Source organism: Mus musculus, chromosome 15 (assembly GCF_000001635.26).
Source record: "Mus musculus strain C57BL/6J chromosome 15, GRCm38.p6 C57BL/6J".
Taxonomy (NCBI): domain Eukaryota; kingdom Metazoa; phylum Chordata; class Mammalia; order Rodentia; family Muridae; genus Mus; species Mus musculus.
In genome coordinates, this window is record NC_000081.6 from 39744510 (window position 1) to 39762610 (window position 18101).

The 18101-nt window shown below is 44.6% G+C and overlaps 1 protein-coding gene across 6 annotated transcripts; it reads left to right on the forward strand.

Moving 5' to 3' along the window:
- The first annotated feature begins 1420 nt into the window (after nucleotides 1-1420).
- On the forward strand, nucleotides 1421-16429 carry Dcstamp (dendrocyte expressed seven transmembrane protein). Of its 6 annotated transcripts, none has more exons than NM_029422.4 (4): nucleotides 1421-1458; nucleotides 9675-10716; nucleotides 14805-15113; nucleotides 15820-16429. In NM_029422.4, the coding sequence occupies exons 2-4, from the start codon at nucleotides 9688-9690 to the stop codon at nucleotides 15892-15894; spliced, it is 1413 nt and encodes a 470-aa protein (NP_083698.1). In that variant the 5' UTR covers nucleotides 1421-1458; nucleotides 9675-9687; the 3' UTR covers nucleotides 15895-16429. The 6 variants fall into 6 exon arrangements, with proteins under 6 accessions (NP_083698.1, NP_001276435.1, NP_001276442.1 ...); NM_001289506.1 differs by having other exon boundaries at nucleotides 14808-15113; NM_001289513.1 differs by having other exon boundaries at nucleotides 14973-15113; nucleotides 15765-16429.
- Nucleotides 16430-18101: the final 1672 nt, after the last annotated feature.

An 18101-nucleotide genomic window follows, 5' to 3' on the forward strand; every position in this document is an offset into this window, starting at 1 on the left:
CAAAATGAATAAAACTCCCAAAATTTCAATGAAGAAAAAAATTGTGGATGCAGATTTTGGAATTACAAATCTACAACTGAATGAACCAATTCATTAAACCTGCCCTGCCTTCAAAATATGTGTATGCATGTATATATAAATAGATACATATATGAGTGTATATATATATATGTGCGTGTGTGTGTGTGTGTGTGTGTGTAGACATATATATTTGTTTCTCTTATAAATTACAAGTCTTTTAAAATCAGAATTTGGAATTTTATTTGGTTTTTACATCTCTCAGTGTCTAAGCATTTTAAAGAATTTCAACAAATACCTGTTGATCTATCAGTTATTTCCAAATGAATACTTCCAAAATTTTAGGGAGACAGGAAAACTGTTGGCATTGTTGAAGAGTCCAGACAGCACATATGAAATAAATAAAAGAAACATTTTGAGAAGAGAGAATATCGATAATTTAATCAGGAGATTAATTGTAAATGTCACTTCTTAATGTGTAGGTGTGTCTTTGAAATTCTGACAAGCTTGCAAATGCATATGGGTAATAATTTTGAAAATATGACTTGATACCTTGACATTTCTATAGCTTTTCACTCAGTCATATGATCAAAATTGTTATTAGTAATAATATTTAAGGCAACATCCTTCTTAGAGACATTTGAATTTGCCTAGAAATTGTAAATTTTTTTGCTTTTAAATTTTTTTCTTATTAGATATTTTCTTCATTTACATTTCAAATGCTATCCCCAAAGTCCCCTATACCCTCTCCCAGACCTGCTCTCCAACCCACCCACTCCCGCTTCCTGGCCCTGGCGTTCCCCTGTACTAGAGCGTATGATCTTCGCGAGACCAAGGGCCTCTCCTCCCAATGATGGCCGACTAAGCCATTTAACATAAAAACTTTCACAGACTGATTGACTGGCTTTATACAAAGTTTTTGAGACTTGTCTACATCTTTTGAAGAACAATGGTCTTTTCAGCCAGAGAAGTAAACTTCTAAGCTGATAAGTACTATGTGTGCGTTGGAATCACCTAGTAGCTTCAGAGCTATGGGCTCATCCAGAAATCTGACTTTTCAGCTGTGGGTGGGGCCTGAGGGCAAGACCAATCTGCCCTCCCCATGGCTGGGGTGAGCAGGGAGGAAAAAGGGAAGGAAGAGAATGGGGGGGGGTCCTCATTTCTACAACTCATTGTTTTGAAAATATCCTATTATGTTATTTCCTAGGGTTAATGTCTAAGGAAAGTGCTGGAATGAAACCTGTGGCTCCTTTTTCCAGTTTTTACCCTTGATGACATTAAATAACTTCGTCACTTTGTGGAGGAAATGAGAAGATTGATTCAGGGTGATGTGGCCCACCTACCTTCTCATGTCCAGTTCCCCTTTCCCTGACCTATATTAAGCCTACGAGCTTCCAGAAGGGTGTGCTTTGTGCTTGTGGAGGAACCTAAGCGGAACTTGTAAGTAAACTTTCAAATATAATCTTGCTTCTAAAATTGCTTTTAAAAGAATCCAGGAATCCAGGAATCCAGGAATCCAGCCCCAGGACCAGAGAGTACTTTTAAACCTGTCTTCTACCTTAGTCATCTGCTTTTGTGGTGAAGGAATGGGAAGACAGCTTTTCAGGGCTGGTACCTGGCCTCTCAAGCTCAGGGAAGACTGCTGAGGGGTGTCCTGCTGAAGGCCCAGTAGCTCACGTCTACCTGTCTTGGGAAGAGTGGGTCTCTGGCCTGACGTCCTGGCTGTGGTTAGCATGGGAGCTGGTTTGTAGGGTTCACTGAGGCAAAGCGAGCCAGCTTGGCCAACCGAGAGCTTCCCTCCCGGCTTTGCAGCACACAGTGACTGGGTGAATTGTCCTGCACTTGCTACTTTGTTTACCCCGAGGCTTCCATTAATCTCCTTCTGGATGAAGTCCGCCTTCTTGGAGAATGCAGTTGCTGGCTTTCCCAAGGCAAAAATGACTAAACCAGAGTGATGAGGAATTCGTTCCACCTCAGAGGAGGCTGCAGCTCCCGCTCACACTATTTTGGCAGCCTGAGAGAACAGCGTGTTCCCAACCAAAAGATAAAAAGTTTCAAGAGCTTAACAGCAAGCAAGAAAGAGGGGGAATAAAAAAAGATAAGAAAAAGGCGAGCGGTCACCTTTCATTCCTCCTGTGTCCCACTCCCAGGGCCAGCCGAGCTTTGATTCTCTGCCTCAGAAGTGGCTGCCAAGTGCTCATTCCGGGCATTTGTGGCTAGCATTCATCTCTCACCTAGAGACCACTGGGTCAGCAGGGAGCAAGCTGAAGGCCCAGGAGGTGAAATGACCTATCAAAGGCCACACAGCCCATATAGGCAGGTACAAGCTAGAGGGCAGGCATCCTGTCTCCATGCCTGGAACCTTTTCAAAATTTCTCTCTGCCTTTTGCAGGAATTTATTTTCAAATGACTTTTCACATCATGTCAGGTCCCAAAGAAAGCTGGAGGCAGAATTGGTTGGAGGTGCCCTGGAGGAAATGACAGATTATCCCATTGGGGTAATTTCCCTCGGGTGACTGCAGATAAACTGTGCTGGCTGAGTTTAGGCCATTGGATTCTGTGCAGAAGCAGGGTCAGAATGAGCTGGCAGTGTTCTGCCAGCGAGAGAAACAGCAATAGTCCTGGAGGTCATAGCTCCTGACCTTTTTCTCTTGCACCCTCAGTAGAGCAGCAGGCCTACTGTGTGCCTCACTGGGGAGCATTCTAGAGCACTCTCAGGGCAGGCCATTTGCTTGCAAGTTGTTACTGTTTCATGGTCTATGTGTTATAGTATCTTACTGCACCTTGTATCTGAAGCAAGATAGGAAACATACATGGATGTTGAAGTTTGATTTGTGTTCAAAGGATAGTGCTCAGGAATAGGAGTAGTGCGCATGTTCGCGCGCGCGCGCGCGCGCACACACACACACACACACACACACACACCACACACACACACACACACACACACACACACACACACACACACACACACACAGAGTACCAGAGAAAACCCCAGCAGCTGTGTTTTCTAGCTACATAAGCAGAGTAGATGGAAAGGGCTGGTGTTCCCATTTCTATGGCAACAACTCAGCTCTGCATAAAAGCAGGTAACTGTGGGCTCAGGTTAAATACACTGACTGCGCAGCTCTGCAGGGCACTGGGTTTGACTCAGGGTCTTCACCACAGCTCTGTTCTTTTCTGCCCCCCACCCACCCACCCAACTAGGTCTCATGAAAGTCCCCTTAACCCTATGAAAGAAAGACAGGATCCTGGTGGCACTCTGCTGTAAACTTGAGCTAAGGCTTGCCTGCTTGGGGCGTGTTGCAAACTGTAGGCTAGGGATAAAAGCAAGGTAGTGGTGCTTACTCTTGGAAAATTGATGCTGTAAGAGCAAGAAGCAGGCTCTTTATGTTGAAGAGACAAGGCTGTTGAGTCAGGCAATAAGCATTATTGATAATGGAAGCAAAATGAAGAGAAATTATAGGTTAAAGGGATCAAGGAGGCTTTTAGAAGCTGCCAACAGAAATAGCATAGAGGCTGAGGGACTCGGTCCGGTACACAGAAAGCAAGAGAAGCAAAGGGAGCTCAAAGAAATGCCAAGATGCAGAGACTGGAAATCAGCTTACAGCACACTCAAGCTACCCCAAGCAACAAGGTGAAGAGAAGAGATCCCAGGGCATGGCTGGGAGGTGGGCTAAGGCCAGCAGGGGCGGGAACACTGGAGGAAGTCATGACCTTCGAGAAGATCAAGTGCAAACTGGCAACTGAGCTCAAAATCAGTCAGAATGAGCCAATGTTTTATAACAGTTAGACAGCACCCAAGGACAGGTGGCTGGGCATTGAATGCATGTGCCCAGTGTGGAATGCATGTGCCCAGTGTGGCTGTCCAAGGAAGTGCACTCTCTAAGGGAGTTGATGAGGTTAATGAGACCTCACCCAAAGTGACTGATAGGTTATGGCTTACCATCGCTGAAGAGAGAGACAAAACTGATCCAACAGAGAGATGGAGGCTTCATACTTGATTAACGATAACATACTGGAAAAATAAAAAGAAGGAGAGGAGAGACAAAAAGGAGGAGAAACCCTGATTCCCCTCTCCCCGCTCTGCTACCTGAGAACACACAGAGAGGAAGCAACTATCTGTACACTGGAGGAAAGCCCTCACCAGAGCCTCTTCCTGTGAAACCATGAACAGGGTCTTCCAGTTTCCAAAACTCTAAGAAATAACATCCCCTGCTTCTCCCTAAGGCATTTTGTTATGGTGGCCTTGAAAGACTCCAAAAGGAGCCCCTCGCTCAGGCCTCAGGACAATAGCAGACACCCAAGAACTCATGATAGACTGAGCTTGTTGCAAACCACATGAGGCTTTATTCGGGGAAAGCCAGAGCTCTGGGGATGACTCATATCCCACGCAGGGGTAGAGGAGTCGACCTCGAGGGGAAAGAGGACCCAGTTTTTATAGGCCCTCAGGGGGGAAAGGAGAAGGGGGGAGTAGGGGATTTCCAGATCTAAACAATATCTATTCTAAAATGATTGATTCCTCAAGAAATGGGTATGGGAGGGAAACAAGGAAAGAGTCTAATGAAGGTGCAGCACTCCGGATTGGCCCCTACTATGGTTGCTGGGGAGATTTCCTGACTCTTTCCCAGCAACCAATATCACAAACACCTGGCAGTGAGGTGCAGCAATGGGCACACACCTGGTCAGAACATTGGCAGACACACAGGTTTGAGGAACATTGTGCACCTCTATTTTTCTAAATCAGTGAAGCTAGTTCTACTAACAATGAAATCTATTTTGCCAATTTCAGGGCTTCTGTGACCTTTTACATCCTGTCAGGATCTTTCATTCTGACCATGGCATGCACACAAGGAATTTTTACTCTGGGAAAGAAATAGCTCATTTTGTTTGATTTTCTGCTACTTGGAAAGGAGAGAATCAGGGTATCTAGCAGAATGGTGGGACCCACACTGAAGCAAGAAGAGGTCACTGAAGTTGACTGTACCAGGAGAATGGAACAACTGGCTTTCCACTCAGACTTTCATGAATGTGAGTGTCCAAGCACAAGACCAGAAAATAGAAAGTCTTAATTTTCTATAGAAGCACATGATAGTCTGGAAGTATGGTGCATGATGGTCTGGAAGTGTGATGCATGCTGGTCTGGAGGTGCAATGCATGATAGTCTGGAAGTGTGTTGCATGCTGGTCTGGAGGTGCAATGCATGATGGTCTGGAAGTGTGATGCATGCTGGTCTGGAAGTGTGGTGCATGTTCGTCTGGAAGTGTGATGCATGATGGTCTGGAGGTGCGATGCATGATGGTCTGGAAGTGTGATGCATGATGGTCTGGAAGTGTGATGCATGATGGTCTGGAAGTGTGGTGCATGATGGTCTGGAGGTGCGATGCATGATGGTCTGGAAGTGTGGTGCATGTTCGTCTGGAAGTGTGATGCATGATGGTCTGGAAGTGTGGTGCATGATGGTCTGGAAGTGTGGTGCATGATAGTCTGGAAGTGTGTTGCATGCTGGTCTGGAGGTGCAATGCATGATGGTCTGCAAGTGTGATGCATGCTGGTCTGGAAGTGTGGTGCATGTTCATCTGGAAGTGTGATGCATGATGGTCTGGAAGTGTGATGCATGATGGTCTGGAAGTGTGGTGCATGATGGTCTGGAAGTGTGATGCATGATGGTCTGGAAGTGTGGTGCATGATGGTCTGGAGGTGCGATGCATGATGGTCTGGAAGTGTGATGCATGATGGTCTGGAAGTGTGATGCATGATGGTCTGGAAGTGTGGAGCATGATGGTCTGGAGGTGCAATGCATGATGGTCTGGAAGTTCTATGCACAATGTTCTGGAAGTGTGATGCTCACTGTCCTGGAAGTGTGCTACATTGTCAGGACACATCATCTCTAGGTAACGGCAATGTGTCTAGAGAAGTTTTTCTTCTTAAGTTACAATAAGAGGGATCAAGCAGATCATCTACATTAGGGAAAATGATAAGCTGAGGGTGGGAAGAAATCAAAGCCACACTTGGGAGTAAGGGAGGGGCAGATTCAAGGTCAGGGCTCAGCTAAGTCCCTTGAGCTGCACACTGAGAGAATGCCTCCTGTCTTTCTCCCTGAAGGTTTGGTGTCTTTAGGTGACATCTTGTTCTCAAAGTCAAGGGTGGAACTGTTGCTTGTTGAGTAAACATGTACCTCTTACAGAATGAAATTGCAGCCATAGATCTCATTTAATTGATATTAGATTTTATTGTAGAATACTCAAACTTTAATGTGGCTATAAATCTGTTTCATACTTGTGGAGGAATATCTGTATTAAGAACATGCTGTACAAGGAAAAAGGCAAGAGAAGGAAGAAATGAGCCTACAATATACATTATTAATACTTCAGCAGACAAGAAAAATTGGGACCTTATAGAGGAAATTAGAAAAAAAATGAAACTGGGTATTCTCATTTGTATAAAGATGAATCTGCCGATTGGAGACATCCTAACTTCAGAGGGTTGACCTTTCAGATAAAGGAGAGACAACCTAAACTAATAGACAGTGGAAATGGACCTGTAATACTAGGATCAGCTCTTGAGCAGTCGCTGGCAGTAAAGGTGGCTTGTTTCCAGGAGGAACAGGCTCAGACAGCAGTGTCCTGTTCCCTAACCCAGAGTTGTGAAATCTAGGCAGGACGAAGAGGTGATGGCTCGCTGGAGGCTCGATACAGCTTGCTGTGAATTCCACTGTATGGCCCACTCTGCGTGAAGACTGGCAAGTTTCAGCAAAGGCTCATAGCTTCAGCTTCCCCTGCATAAGATGCAAAGCACATTTGAAGCAGGGGATGTGGAGGCTTCTTGCAAAGTGCCCTTGATGTAATAGATAATTAGTACTTACTTAGATATCAGTCAGTCAGATAACAGCAAGAGGTCAAATCCTAAAGCTCTAAAATTGATGGCAAAGAACGTGCATAGGTCTGTCTAAGGAGAGACAGTTCCTACCTACCCACAGCCCACTATCCACTAAGCCCTCCAGGGCAGGGGCAGCGGGAAAGTTGCAGGAGCACAGACCCATTGGTGATATTGGCTCTCTCTTCCCTGGGTACCAGGTGCAAGCATTGCTCATGGACTGAGAAATGACACAGCTCTCAGGAATAGAGAGCTGGTCCTTTATGGTCTCCACCCTGATCTCCTCTCTAATTCCCCTTCCTTCTGATGCAAGAAGAGCCTCCTGTGGAGCATCCTTATTAAACAATATTTTACGTGTGCGTGTGCGTGTGTGTGTGTGTGAGAGAGAGAGAGAGAGAGAGAGAGAGAGAGAGAGAGAGAGAGAGAGAGATGGGAGTTGGATACCTATGCTACACATTGCTATGCAGAGGTCATAGGGCAAGTCTGTGGAGTTTATTCTGCCCTTCCACTTTTATTTATGTGGGTTTCAGCTATCAAAATTCAGGTATTCAGGTGTCTTAGGGTTTCCATTGTGGAGAAAAACACCATGTTCAAAAGGAACTCGGGGGTGGGGTGGGGGGAAATGGCTTATTGCAGCTCACAAATGACAGTTCATCTTGAAGTAGGGCAGGGCAGGAACTGAAGCAGAGTTCATGGAAGAGTGCTGCTTCCTGGCTTTCTTCTGTGGTTTGCTCAGCCTGCTTTCTTCTTATACCACTCAGGATCACTGTCCACAGTGGCACTGCCTCTTTCAGGAATTAGGTGCACTCGTATCAATCATTAATTAATAAAAATGCCCTATAGGATTGCCCACAGGTCAATCTGATAGGGGTGTTTTCTCAACTGAGGTCCCTCTTCCCAAATGACTCTGGCCCGTGTCAAGCTGACAAAAACAAAAACAAAACAAAACAAAAACAAAAATAAAAATACAACAACAACAATTGCAAACCACCGGCTGACCAAGTCTGTTACCTGATGAGCCATCTTGCCTGCTCCACATGTTTGGGATATTGATTTCTGTGAAGCTAGTGTACATGACAATGACCCTTGTAGGGTGAGTTTGCAGTGCCTGAAGAGGCTCATGATTTGAACCTTAGTCTCCAGATAGACACACTATTTTGAGAGGCTATGGACAGTGGGTGGAGCTGTGCATGAGAAAGCAGACGACTGGGGAAGAGTTCTTGGGGGCACGTTAGCCCTGCTCACTTCTTTCTCTAACTTCTGTCTGCCTGGTGTAACAGCTCTCCTCTGCAACCCCTTCCTAGTTCCCTGATGTTCTGCTCAAAATCCTGGGCCCAAACAACCCTGGACTGAAGTCACCCAGCCCTGCACTAAAATCCCCTACCAAGTTGATTCTGTCAGGAATTGTGATGCAGCAGTTTTGTTTTTGTTTGTTTGTTTGTTGTCTGTTTTTTTTAAAGCAATGGATAATGCCTGTCTTCAACATAAGAGTTTTCTCCACATTTATTTTCTGCTAGGATCCATTCCTGAACCGGAAATTTACAGGTGTTTACTCCTAAGGTGCCTGCTTCCTCCGCCTTAATTCTGCCTTTTGCTAACTCCACTCAGCCTGAGCACAGAATCAGATCTTGACGTCTGGTTTCTAATTCATACCCTGTAGCCACCACCTACATTCATCTCTACCACATCCAGTGTAACACACTGGTTCTCGCAGAGTTAAGCTGTGCCATAGATCCTATACCATAATACTTCCATGAAAATGAATACATTTGAGGGTGTTTAAAGACTGCAGTGTCTCCCATTCAATCTTATACATATGGTACAGTGTTTGTTGGTATTTTTATGTCAGTTGGGAGTTACACTTACAAGATACAATCTCGCTGGCTTTAAGATGGAAGGAGGAGCTATGATCCAGAGAATGCATGCTCTCATCCCCAACCCCCCAAGGAGCTGGCACAGGAAAGTAACCCAGTTCTCCTCCTGGTCCTCCAGAAGGATCATAGCTCTAGGGACCCGTTTTAGACTCTAAGAATAAATGGGTGTTTCTTTGATCTAGTGAGTCTGTGATAGTTTGTTAACATGTTAAAGGGACACTAATTACCACAGTTCAGCAGATGGTAAGGCTACACTAGAGCATGAAGAATTGAGCCATCGTCCCAAGGCTGGTATGAACACATTGCTGCCACATTTAATTAGCTAAATCATGAGACCAACTTAGACCCAAAGATGCAGAAACACACCTTACCTTCAGTTGTTACTGTTGTCATTTGCTTGTTTGATCGGTTTTATTTTGAGGCAGGGTTTCTCTGTGTAGCCCTGGCTGCTCTGGAACTCACTCTATAAGCCAGGCTGACCTCAAACTCAGAGACTTGCCTGCCTCTGCCTCTCAAGTGTTGGGATGAAAGTGCAGTGCAGCATCACCTTCTGGCATCACCTCACATCTTGATGTATCTATTTCTCCCATTTCTTGGTGGGAGTCCCACTGGGAAGGGACAGAGGGAGGCGTGTGTGTGTGTGTGTGTGTGTGTGTGTGTGTGTGTGTGTGTGTGTGTGTGTATTTACAGCTAGTCTACCGCTATATATATTTTTTTTTTTAATTTTTTTTTATCCGAGACAGGGGCTGTCCTGGAACTCACCTTGTAGACCAGGCTGGCCTCGAACTCAGAAATCCGTCTGCCTCTTGCCTCCCAAGTGCTGGGATTAAGGGCTTACGCCACCATCGCCCTGCTACCGCTTGATTTTTAAATAACTTCTGAACTCGGTTTCTTTTTTATCTCTAGAGACACAGGGAGAATGAGGCTCTGGACCTTGGGCACCAGTATTTTCCTGAGGCTTTGGGGGACTTATGTGTTTCCACGAAGCCCTAGCTGGCTGGACTTCATCCAGCATTTGGGAGTCTGTTGCTTTGTGGCCTTCCTTTCGGTGAGCCTCTTCTCTGCAGCCTTTTACTGGATCCTGCCACCCGTTGCCCTGCTCTCTTCTGTCTGGATGATCACCTGTGTTTTCCTATGCTGTTCCAAGCGCGCACGATGCTTCATTCTTCTGGCCGTTCTGTCGTGTGGCCTCCGTGAAGGTAGGAACGCTTTGATTGCGGCTGGCACTGGGGTAGTGATCTTTGGACATGTGGAAAATATTTTTTATAACTTCAGAGGTCTCCTAGACAGCATGACTTGCAACCTAAGGGCAAAGAGCTTTTCAGTACATTTCCCACTTTTAAAACGGTATACTGAAGCCATCCAGTGGATTTACGGCCTTGCCACTCCGCTGAATCTATTTGATGACCTTGTTTCTTGGAACCAGACTCTGGTGGTCTCTCTTTTTAGTCCCAGCCATGCCCTGGAGGCTCATATGAATGACACTAGAGGAGAAGTCCTGGGAGTCCTGCACCATATGGTGGTCACGACAGAGCTGTTGACTTCCGTGGGCCAGAAGTTGCTTGCCCTTGCCGGGCTTCTGCTCATCCTAGTCAGCACTGGCCTCTTCCTGAAGCGATTCCTGGGCCCTTGTGGCTGGAAGTATGAGAATGTCTACATCACCAAACAATTTGTTCGGTTTGATGAAAAGGAGAGGCACCAACAGCGGCCCTGTGTCCTCCCGCTGAATAAGAAGGAAAGGAAGAAATATGTCATCGTCCCATCTTTGCAGCTGACTCCTAAGGAGAAGAAAACCCTTGGGCTGTTCTTCCTTCCTGTCCTGACCTATCTCTACATGTGGGTGCTGTTTGCCGCTGTGGACTATCTGCTGTATCGGCTCATCTCCTCCATGAACAAACAGTTCCAAAGCTTGCCAGGGCTGGAAGTTCACTTGAAACTACGTGGAGAGGTAGGGGCTCACAAGCACTTCCCATAGGGTAATGGGGCTTTTTATTGGTGTGCCTTGCAAAAATGCTGGGACTAAGCCAGTCAGTGTCTTCAGATTGGTGGTGCCTGGCACCCAGAAGGATTCCAATATTATGGGCTAAATTAGGTCCCAGAGTTAAAATATAATGCTATATTATTTTTCTCTGGCTATTATAACTAATGGTCATAGGGTGGGTGTCTTAAAACAGCATACATTTATTCTCTTTTAGTTCAAAAGCAAGAAGCCTAGATCAGTATCGTTGGGCTGAAATCCAAACCCTTTGGCATGGGCATCTCCTTCCAGAAAGCCGTTCACGCTGCTGCGTCATCTGGTTTTATTTGGCCAGCAGTGTTACTTGGCTTGTGGCGGCATCACATGTATCTCTCTGTGCGTGGAAAAAATAGCTATGTCCCTCTCAAAACAGGCTCATGGTCACATTAGGGTGCACCAAGACAACTTCTCCATCTCGAAGCGTCTGGTGTAAAGTTATCCACTTTGCTTGGATTAGAGTGAATTTTTCAGCTCCCGTCCCACTGCAACGCCGCTGTGCAGCCAGGCTGAGAACCCTTTCCTAATCCTACCACCCAGAGAACATCCGGAACTCCAACCTCAGTATCCTCCAGAAGATTCTGTGAGAACCCTAATCACCCCAAGACTTTGTCTTCCTCGGACCCAGCGCTCCTGATTCGTGTGTGGGAACTCTGTCTTCCCTTTAGCTTCTCTCTCCCCTTGGCGGCCATAAGCCAGCAGAGAATGCTGGGGTTACATCATATCTTTTTTTTCTTTGTCCCATTTTGCCTGTAACATTTCACAGGATCTGGAAAATATCAGACACTTGCCTGTTTTTATAACATTGATAATTATAGAGCTGATCCAGGTGGAAGGAGGGGGAGGGGTACTTGCTGGGGTTAAGTACCCTACAGGCCACTTCCTCCACATGTCTGACTCGTCTCCTCTCTATCAAGATGCTGGGGAGAAGGGCCACTCTAAACCCCACTCTCCCGTTCTCTGCTTCTGGGGGCCTCAAGTTCCTCTGCCCTTCCCCTTCCTCTGGTTCGGCACACCAAGTCTCAGGGCTCTTGCCCTCCAGATCCTGAGTTGCTTCTTAGAGGTGATTACTCTGAGCTCTCTGCTGTCCCTGAAGAATTCACTTAATTATCAGGTTCCCTGTTGCTCTAGATATTTGGAATGGGCAGATAATGGAAGACATGCTTCAAATGATGCTAAATAAAAAGCCTGGAAGCAAAAGGCCTCTCTCCACCTCGCTCTCCTCCACCCTCCACCTCACTCCCCTCCCCTCATTTCACTCCCCCCCCATCTTAACTCCCCACCTCAGTCTTCCTGTTTTCTCTCTTGTCCCCATTTCTCTTCTGATTCTCTCATGTATTTCTGTCTCTGCCAGTATAAAACATCCATGCCTGTTTGGTGAATTTTCACTGATTTAAACTGGAGTGTGCGTGTTTGTGTGTGTGTGTGCCTATGTGTGTGTCTATGTATGTCTGTGTGTGTTTGTATTCATGTGTACAAGTGTATTTCTCTGTGTGTGTCTCTGTGTCTGTGTATGTGTGTCTGTGTATCTGTGTATACCTGTGCATATGTGTGTGTCTCTATCCATGTGTGTCTGTGTGTCTGTGTTTCTGTATGCACATGTGCATGTGTGTGTGTCCATATGGGTGTCTGTGTGTGTGTATATATATATGTTTGTGTGCGTGTGTGTGTGTGTGTATGTGTGTCTCTGTGTGTGTGTGTGTGTCTGTGTCTGTGTCTGTGTCTCTGTGTATGTCTAAGTTCTATCTTCCCATAAAATTAATCTTTAAACATTGTTTAGTACCAGGAATATAATAATGTCTAGACCATGATAGTTCCACTGCAGAACTCACACACCAATGGATGAGACCTCTGTGTACACACATAACAGCAGCTGCATGTTGGGTGCTGGGTCAGGTATGAGTCCAAGGTTTCTGTGACATCTCCTAAGTTTTCTTCTGCGGTACCTGGGAGACTGTGCCAGCAGCTTACCTCCCCTCTCCCCACGTGACTGGCAATGCCCTGCCCTTATCCCAGGATGCCCTTGAAGGCTCTTCACCTTCTCTGCTATGGCAGATTTGCGAAAAAGAAATCAGACAGGAAGAGACACAGTGATTACAAGGTTTTGCCAATATTTCTCTTCCACTATTGTATAGTTTTAGACAAATGCTTTAAATAAAGAGAGTGGGAAGTGATCCAAGTTGAGTTTGGATGGATGGCGGTGTAAGTAGAAGCAGCCATAGTCCTGATTTAGTGAGGGCACCCCATGGGCCAGGTACTGGGCTGCATTAGCTTTCCAGGACAATCTGGTAGCAGAGCCTCCCACCCACTGCAAGCAATACCATCTCAGCAAGTTGTTTACTTAAGAGAGGTAAACATATTCTAAACCATTGGGTCTCATTTCGGATATTGCTTGGCATTTTGAAGGAGCGAATATGTCTTCTACATTGCCCCGAAGCAAGCCCATACAAAAGTGTTGACTCAATCTTTCTGAAGCTCTGACTCCCAATTGCAAATTCCCAGTTAGATTTCTAGACTAAATAGCTTCTTCCCAGACCGAACACCCGCTGCTTTCTCATTGCAGGCTCGCTCATCACTGACTCGATCGATGTGTTTGTTTCTCCCACCATATTAAAAAGAGTGCATGCCTCTGCTCTAGGGACTGAAGTCTCCATGTAACTGCAGATTGAGACTGTCTTTTTAATAAAAGGAGATGAGAGGCTGCCCAAATGTTTCCCACTGCTCCGATACACATGTGACTTGGCATTTGCACTGAGGTCCAGGTTTGGTGGTAGGTCTAAGATGCAAGATATTCACTGGGTGTGGTTACTTCATTAATTAAGTAATTAATTAATTAGATAAGTCATTTACTTCTTGGTCCTGGGGCTCTGTGGCACTAGGGTGATAATAAGTTACTGAGTATTCTAGTCTGTAAGGTTAATGTCCCATCCCCAAGGTGTTTAATTTTCATTGGGAGTAGTTTATTCATGGGCAGGATCTGGTCCATTAATTCCTGCTTTACCAAATTAGAAAACAAATCCACTGAGAGATTAAATGACTTTTCCAGGTCAGAGGAGAGAAAGAGCTGAATCAGCATTCACTCTCCACCCGGGTGGCTGAGCTGGGTGGTTCAATGTCATCTTCTGTCTTTTGTCCCATTGGCTGAACAACTGGTTTGCTCTCTAGCCTTCAAACCCGGAGAGACCAGAAAATGCCTCCTCCAACCTCCTCCAACAAGACCATTGAGTCTCCCTCAATGATGGGTCAACATGTCATCCTAAAAGGAGATATCGTATTCTAAAGAAGTGAGAATTCCCCCTAACTCTAAAGATTGAGTTTATGACTCGGTGTCTTAATATTGTTTAACTTTGTGGTCTGATGAAGGGAGTTTGTCCTTAATTGAAGGCTTGAATGGCTATGTAACAATCCAATTCTCTCTTTCATTTGAGCTGCCTCCCCATCTTTCATTACCTCTGTGTGCCCTACTAAAAAAAAAAAAAAAAAACCAACATAAAAAATCCATTAAAAATGGGTATATGGTTACACTTGTTAAAGCATAGTTCTCTGTCTTCATGGGACCTAACATTTCCACCGGCATCTGAATCACCAAGAAGAGACAGAGAAACTGACTCTGTTTGATAGAGGCTCTTCACAAGCCTACTTCGGAAAACACTGTCACCTTTCCAGAGAAAAGTCATTCTTTCTTCTCTGTTCTAATCACAGTGTATACAGGGATATTTGACAGACAGACAGCTGCTGCTGCTGCTGCTGCTCCTCCTCCTCCTCCTCCTCCTCCTCCTCCTCCTTCTTCATTGGTTTTTTTGAGACAGGTTTCTCCACGTAGCCCCGGCTGTCCTGGAAGTTACTCTGTGACTCACCGCTCACAGAGCTCATCACCACTGCCTGGTTACACACAGCTACTTTAGACAAAGCTCCCTGAATATTTTCAGGAAAATAGCATGTTTCAAAGAAGTAGAAAGACAGTCAGATGAGACAGAGTAGAAGATGGCGTACATAGTGATTATTTTATTCTTTCATTTTAGAAGCAAGGAACCCAAGGAGTCGTCCATGATTCTGCCTTTAATATATCTATGTTTGAACCGAGCTGCATTCCTAAACCACGTCTCAGTGTGTCTGAGACTTGGGTTCCTCTCAGTATTATTCTGTTAACACTAATAATACTAGGATTGTTGTCTTCTATGCTGATGCAGCTTAAAATTCTCGTGTCAGTCTCCTTCTACCCCAAAGTGGAGAGGGAGAGAATTGAATACCTGCATGCGAAGCTCCTTGAGAAACGATCAAAGCAGCCATTGAGAGAGGCTGACGGGAAACCGAGCCTGTACTTTAAAAAGGTAAGGCCAAGGTAGTGCTATACTTCTAATTAAGCCAAATAAAGCTCTGTTTGAAATCAAACAACACTAGATTGCAAAGCACTCCACAACTTTACATTAGGAGCTCAAGTGCAGTATGACAGTTTACCTTTCTACACCAAAGATAAAGTAAAAACATGGAAGGAAATGGCACTTAATAAATCTTAAAGAATTCTGTCTATCATCTATCTATCATCTATCTATCTATCTATCTATCTATCTATCTATCTATCTATCTATCATCTATCATCTATCTATCTATCTATCTATCTATCTATCATCTATCTATCATCTATCTATCTATCTACCTATCTGCCTCTTACACACATTACTGGTTTTATTTGACTTATTAATGAGAGAAAAGTAAGAATCAGTGAGCAATTCAAAGAATAGTTCAAAGCACTCTCATATTCAGATCACCAGGACAATAACAATGTTGCTTTATAAATGCCAAACTAAATGTCTCCTCAAGGATGCATGGGGGAAGCACTTGTGTCTAGAGGGAGAAATTCAACTCTGTGTCAAGCACAAGAATCTTTCACATTGCCCCTTTCAGGCAACAGACCCAGCTAGAAAGCAGCTCAGTCAATGAAAGACCGGGAAGGCCCTAAGGATATTTTCTGTGTTTTTCAGAGTTTGTAGCAGTGGCATTTGAAGTGATTCCAGTGTCCATTTACCTAATTTTCAGATTCATTTCTGGTTTCCAGTCCTGAAAATGATTAGGAAGAAGCAGACAATCCCTGCAAATGAAGATGATCTATGAGCAACACAGTCCCTCTTTCTGGGCCAACTGCTGCTTCTGTCTACTCAACAAGAGGGGGCTATCTGAGAAGGTCTACAGATGTTTGAGTTTGCAAGGCTGCCTTTCTCTTTGGTGATCCTTCAAGATACATGTCGATCATAATGCCAAATAGCCCCTAGGTAAATAGTTTCAGAGTCTGTCTTCCAAACAAAACACAGTATCTAAACTGTGTCATAGTTAAAGCTATGGTGATGGCTGGCATGGAAATGTCCTCCAAAGGCTTAGATATTTGAAAACTTGGTCCCCAGTTAGTGCATCTTGGGGGAGGCTTATAAGGTGTCATGTTGCTGGACAAAGTGTGACTCCAGAGGAGTGTTTTGCAGTTTTAAAAGTCATGTGCTACTCCTGTTCACTCTACTCAGCCTGTGGCTGGAGATGTGGGCTCTCAGCTGTCCCTGCCTCCATGTCTGTCTGTAATAGAGTTCCCAACTGTGATATTGATGGAGTCTTACCTCTCTGAAACCTTAAGCCCAAATAAATCCTTCCTTCTATATGTTGCCTTGATCATGTGACTTTATCACAGCTCTAGAAAGGTAAGTAATTAGTTATGTTTGGACCCCTTCCCAAGGAGTCCCAGCACAGAGCAAATACCACTCAGAAAAATAACATTCAGAGAAAAATTTCAAAACACAACTGTGAAGGGTCTATTTCAGTGTCATTAGCAGCTGTCAAGAGCTCATGTATATAAAGTTAACAGTGTGTCTATTAATCTCCTGGTCTCTTTCTGCCCCTAGAATTCTTGTATATAATGTTTTTCATGATGTCACCTCACAGTTGCCTCTCTCCCCATGTGCCCCTCAGTCAGAAGCCCTGAAGCCTGTTTGCAGGAGCATCCAGTTTCCTCTCATTGCCTGCCCCTCCCTCACATCCCTCCAGCCTTTGACTCTTTTGTTGCCTTTTCCAGCCCAAGTTTTAGGATGCAGATGCATACTGCACCAGCATCGTAGGACACGCTTATTAAAATACACATTTTGGACCTCTTTCACCTTTCTTATCGCAAAATACCAAGAAGGGGGAAATCTTCTTGAATAATGATCCTGTTATCTCTAAGTACCAGAATACAAAAATCTTTTCTTTTCTTTTCTTTTTTTTTTAGCTTTTTATTTTGAAAATCAGCAGGGTTAGAAAAGTTGAGGAAGTAGCATACAGTTGTGCTTGCCCTTCACCTTCATGGCCAAACATTCACATCTTACAAAACAACCTCAAGAGCAGAACAATGACTTCACAGAACCAGGAGCTCCTAGTCCGGTTCTCTCTCGGTTAAACTGAGGTGATGCGTTTTCATTGAAAATATACAAAAGTGAGACTGTGTGTTTCCTGCATCACAGCAGGAGTTGCTGACAAGCTACTTTTGATCGTAGGGTTAAGGTGGCATCTGGTGAATTGTTCCATCGTAATTATTGTTTTCCTTTGTAATTAATAAGCATCTGTGGAGAGATATTGTGAGACTATGCAGGCATCCCTGTTTAACGTGTTTACTCTCTAATTTTAGCATCTGTTGATGTAAAACTTATTCCTGTGGTGATGAAATAGTGTTTTTTTCTAGTTTAATAATTTCTTACTTGTATCTTACTTATCGTGCTATCACAAGGCATAATCATTCCCTCTAAGGCACACTTTGGTGAAAGAGCAAATTTTGTGTGAGGTAGGTATTGTGCAGACAAGGAGATGACCAGCAGAGAACAGGCAAGGTAGAACACTGGTTTTTCCTCTGCCTCTCAAAGGCTTTGGATCCGAATGTCTGCACATGTCTGAAGATCTGCACATGTCTGTTCTTTCATAGATGTTCTTTCAAAGAAAACACTAGGGAGGGGTGGGAGCTCTCTCAACATTTCAATAGAAAAATGACTCTGACCTCTGCATGATCCGAGAGCTTCATGAGATTCCAGGACTTGGAATAATCAACCAGTGCTTGTTGGCACTTTCCAAGGTGGTGGACGGGATCTGGCTATACCTCTTTCTGCTCTGTCTAAGCCAGCATTTTATCCCTGGTAGACTTTTAATGGCTCAGCAAAGCAGGTATGTTATAGAAATGGGTAAAAAGATGGTCCTCTTGGGTTGACTTTGTAGGTTATTTGTTCACCACAGGCTGAAACCCTGTATTAGTAATAGCTTGGCCATCTGTGCTAGTAGTGTTCTACGTGTTCAAGCAGCTGTCTACCACCTAG

Bases quoted from the DNA above. Each gene is read 5' to 3' on its own strand.
- Dcstamp (NM_029422.4), top strand. From the start codon at position 9,688: ATGAGGCTCTGGACCTTGGGCACCAGTATTTTCCTGAGGCTTTGGGGG. The intron at 10,717-14,804 runs GTAGGGGCTCAC...CTTTCATTTTAG, and splicing joins ACTTGAAACTACGTGGAGAG to AAGCAAGGAACCCAAGGAGT. The intron at 15,114-15,819 runs GTAAGGCCAAGG...CCTAATTTTCAG, and splicing joins CGAGCCTGTACTTTAAAAAG to ATTCATTTCTGGTTTCCAGT.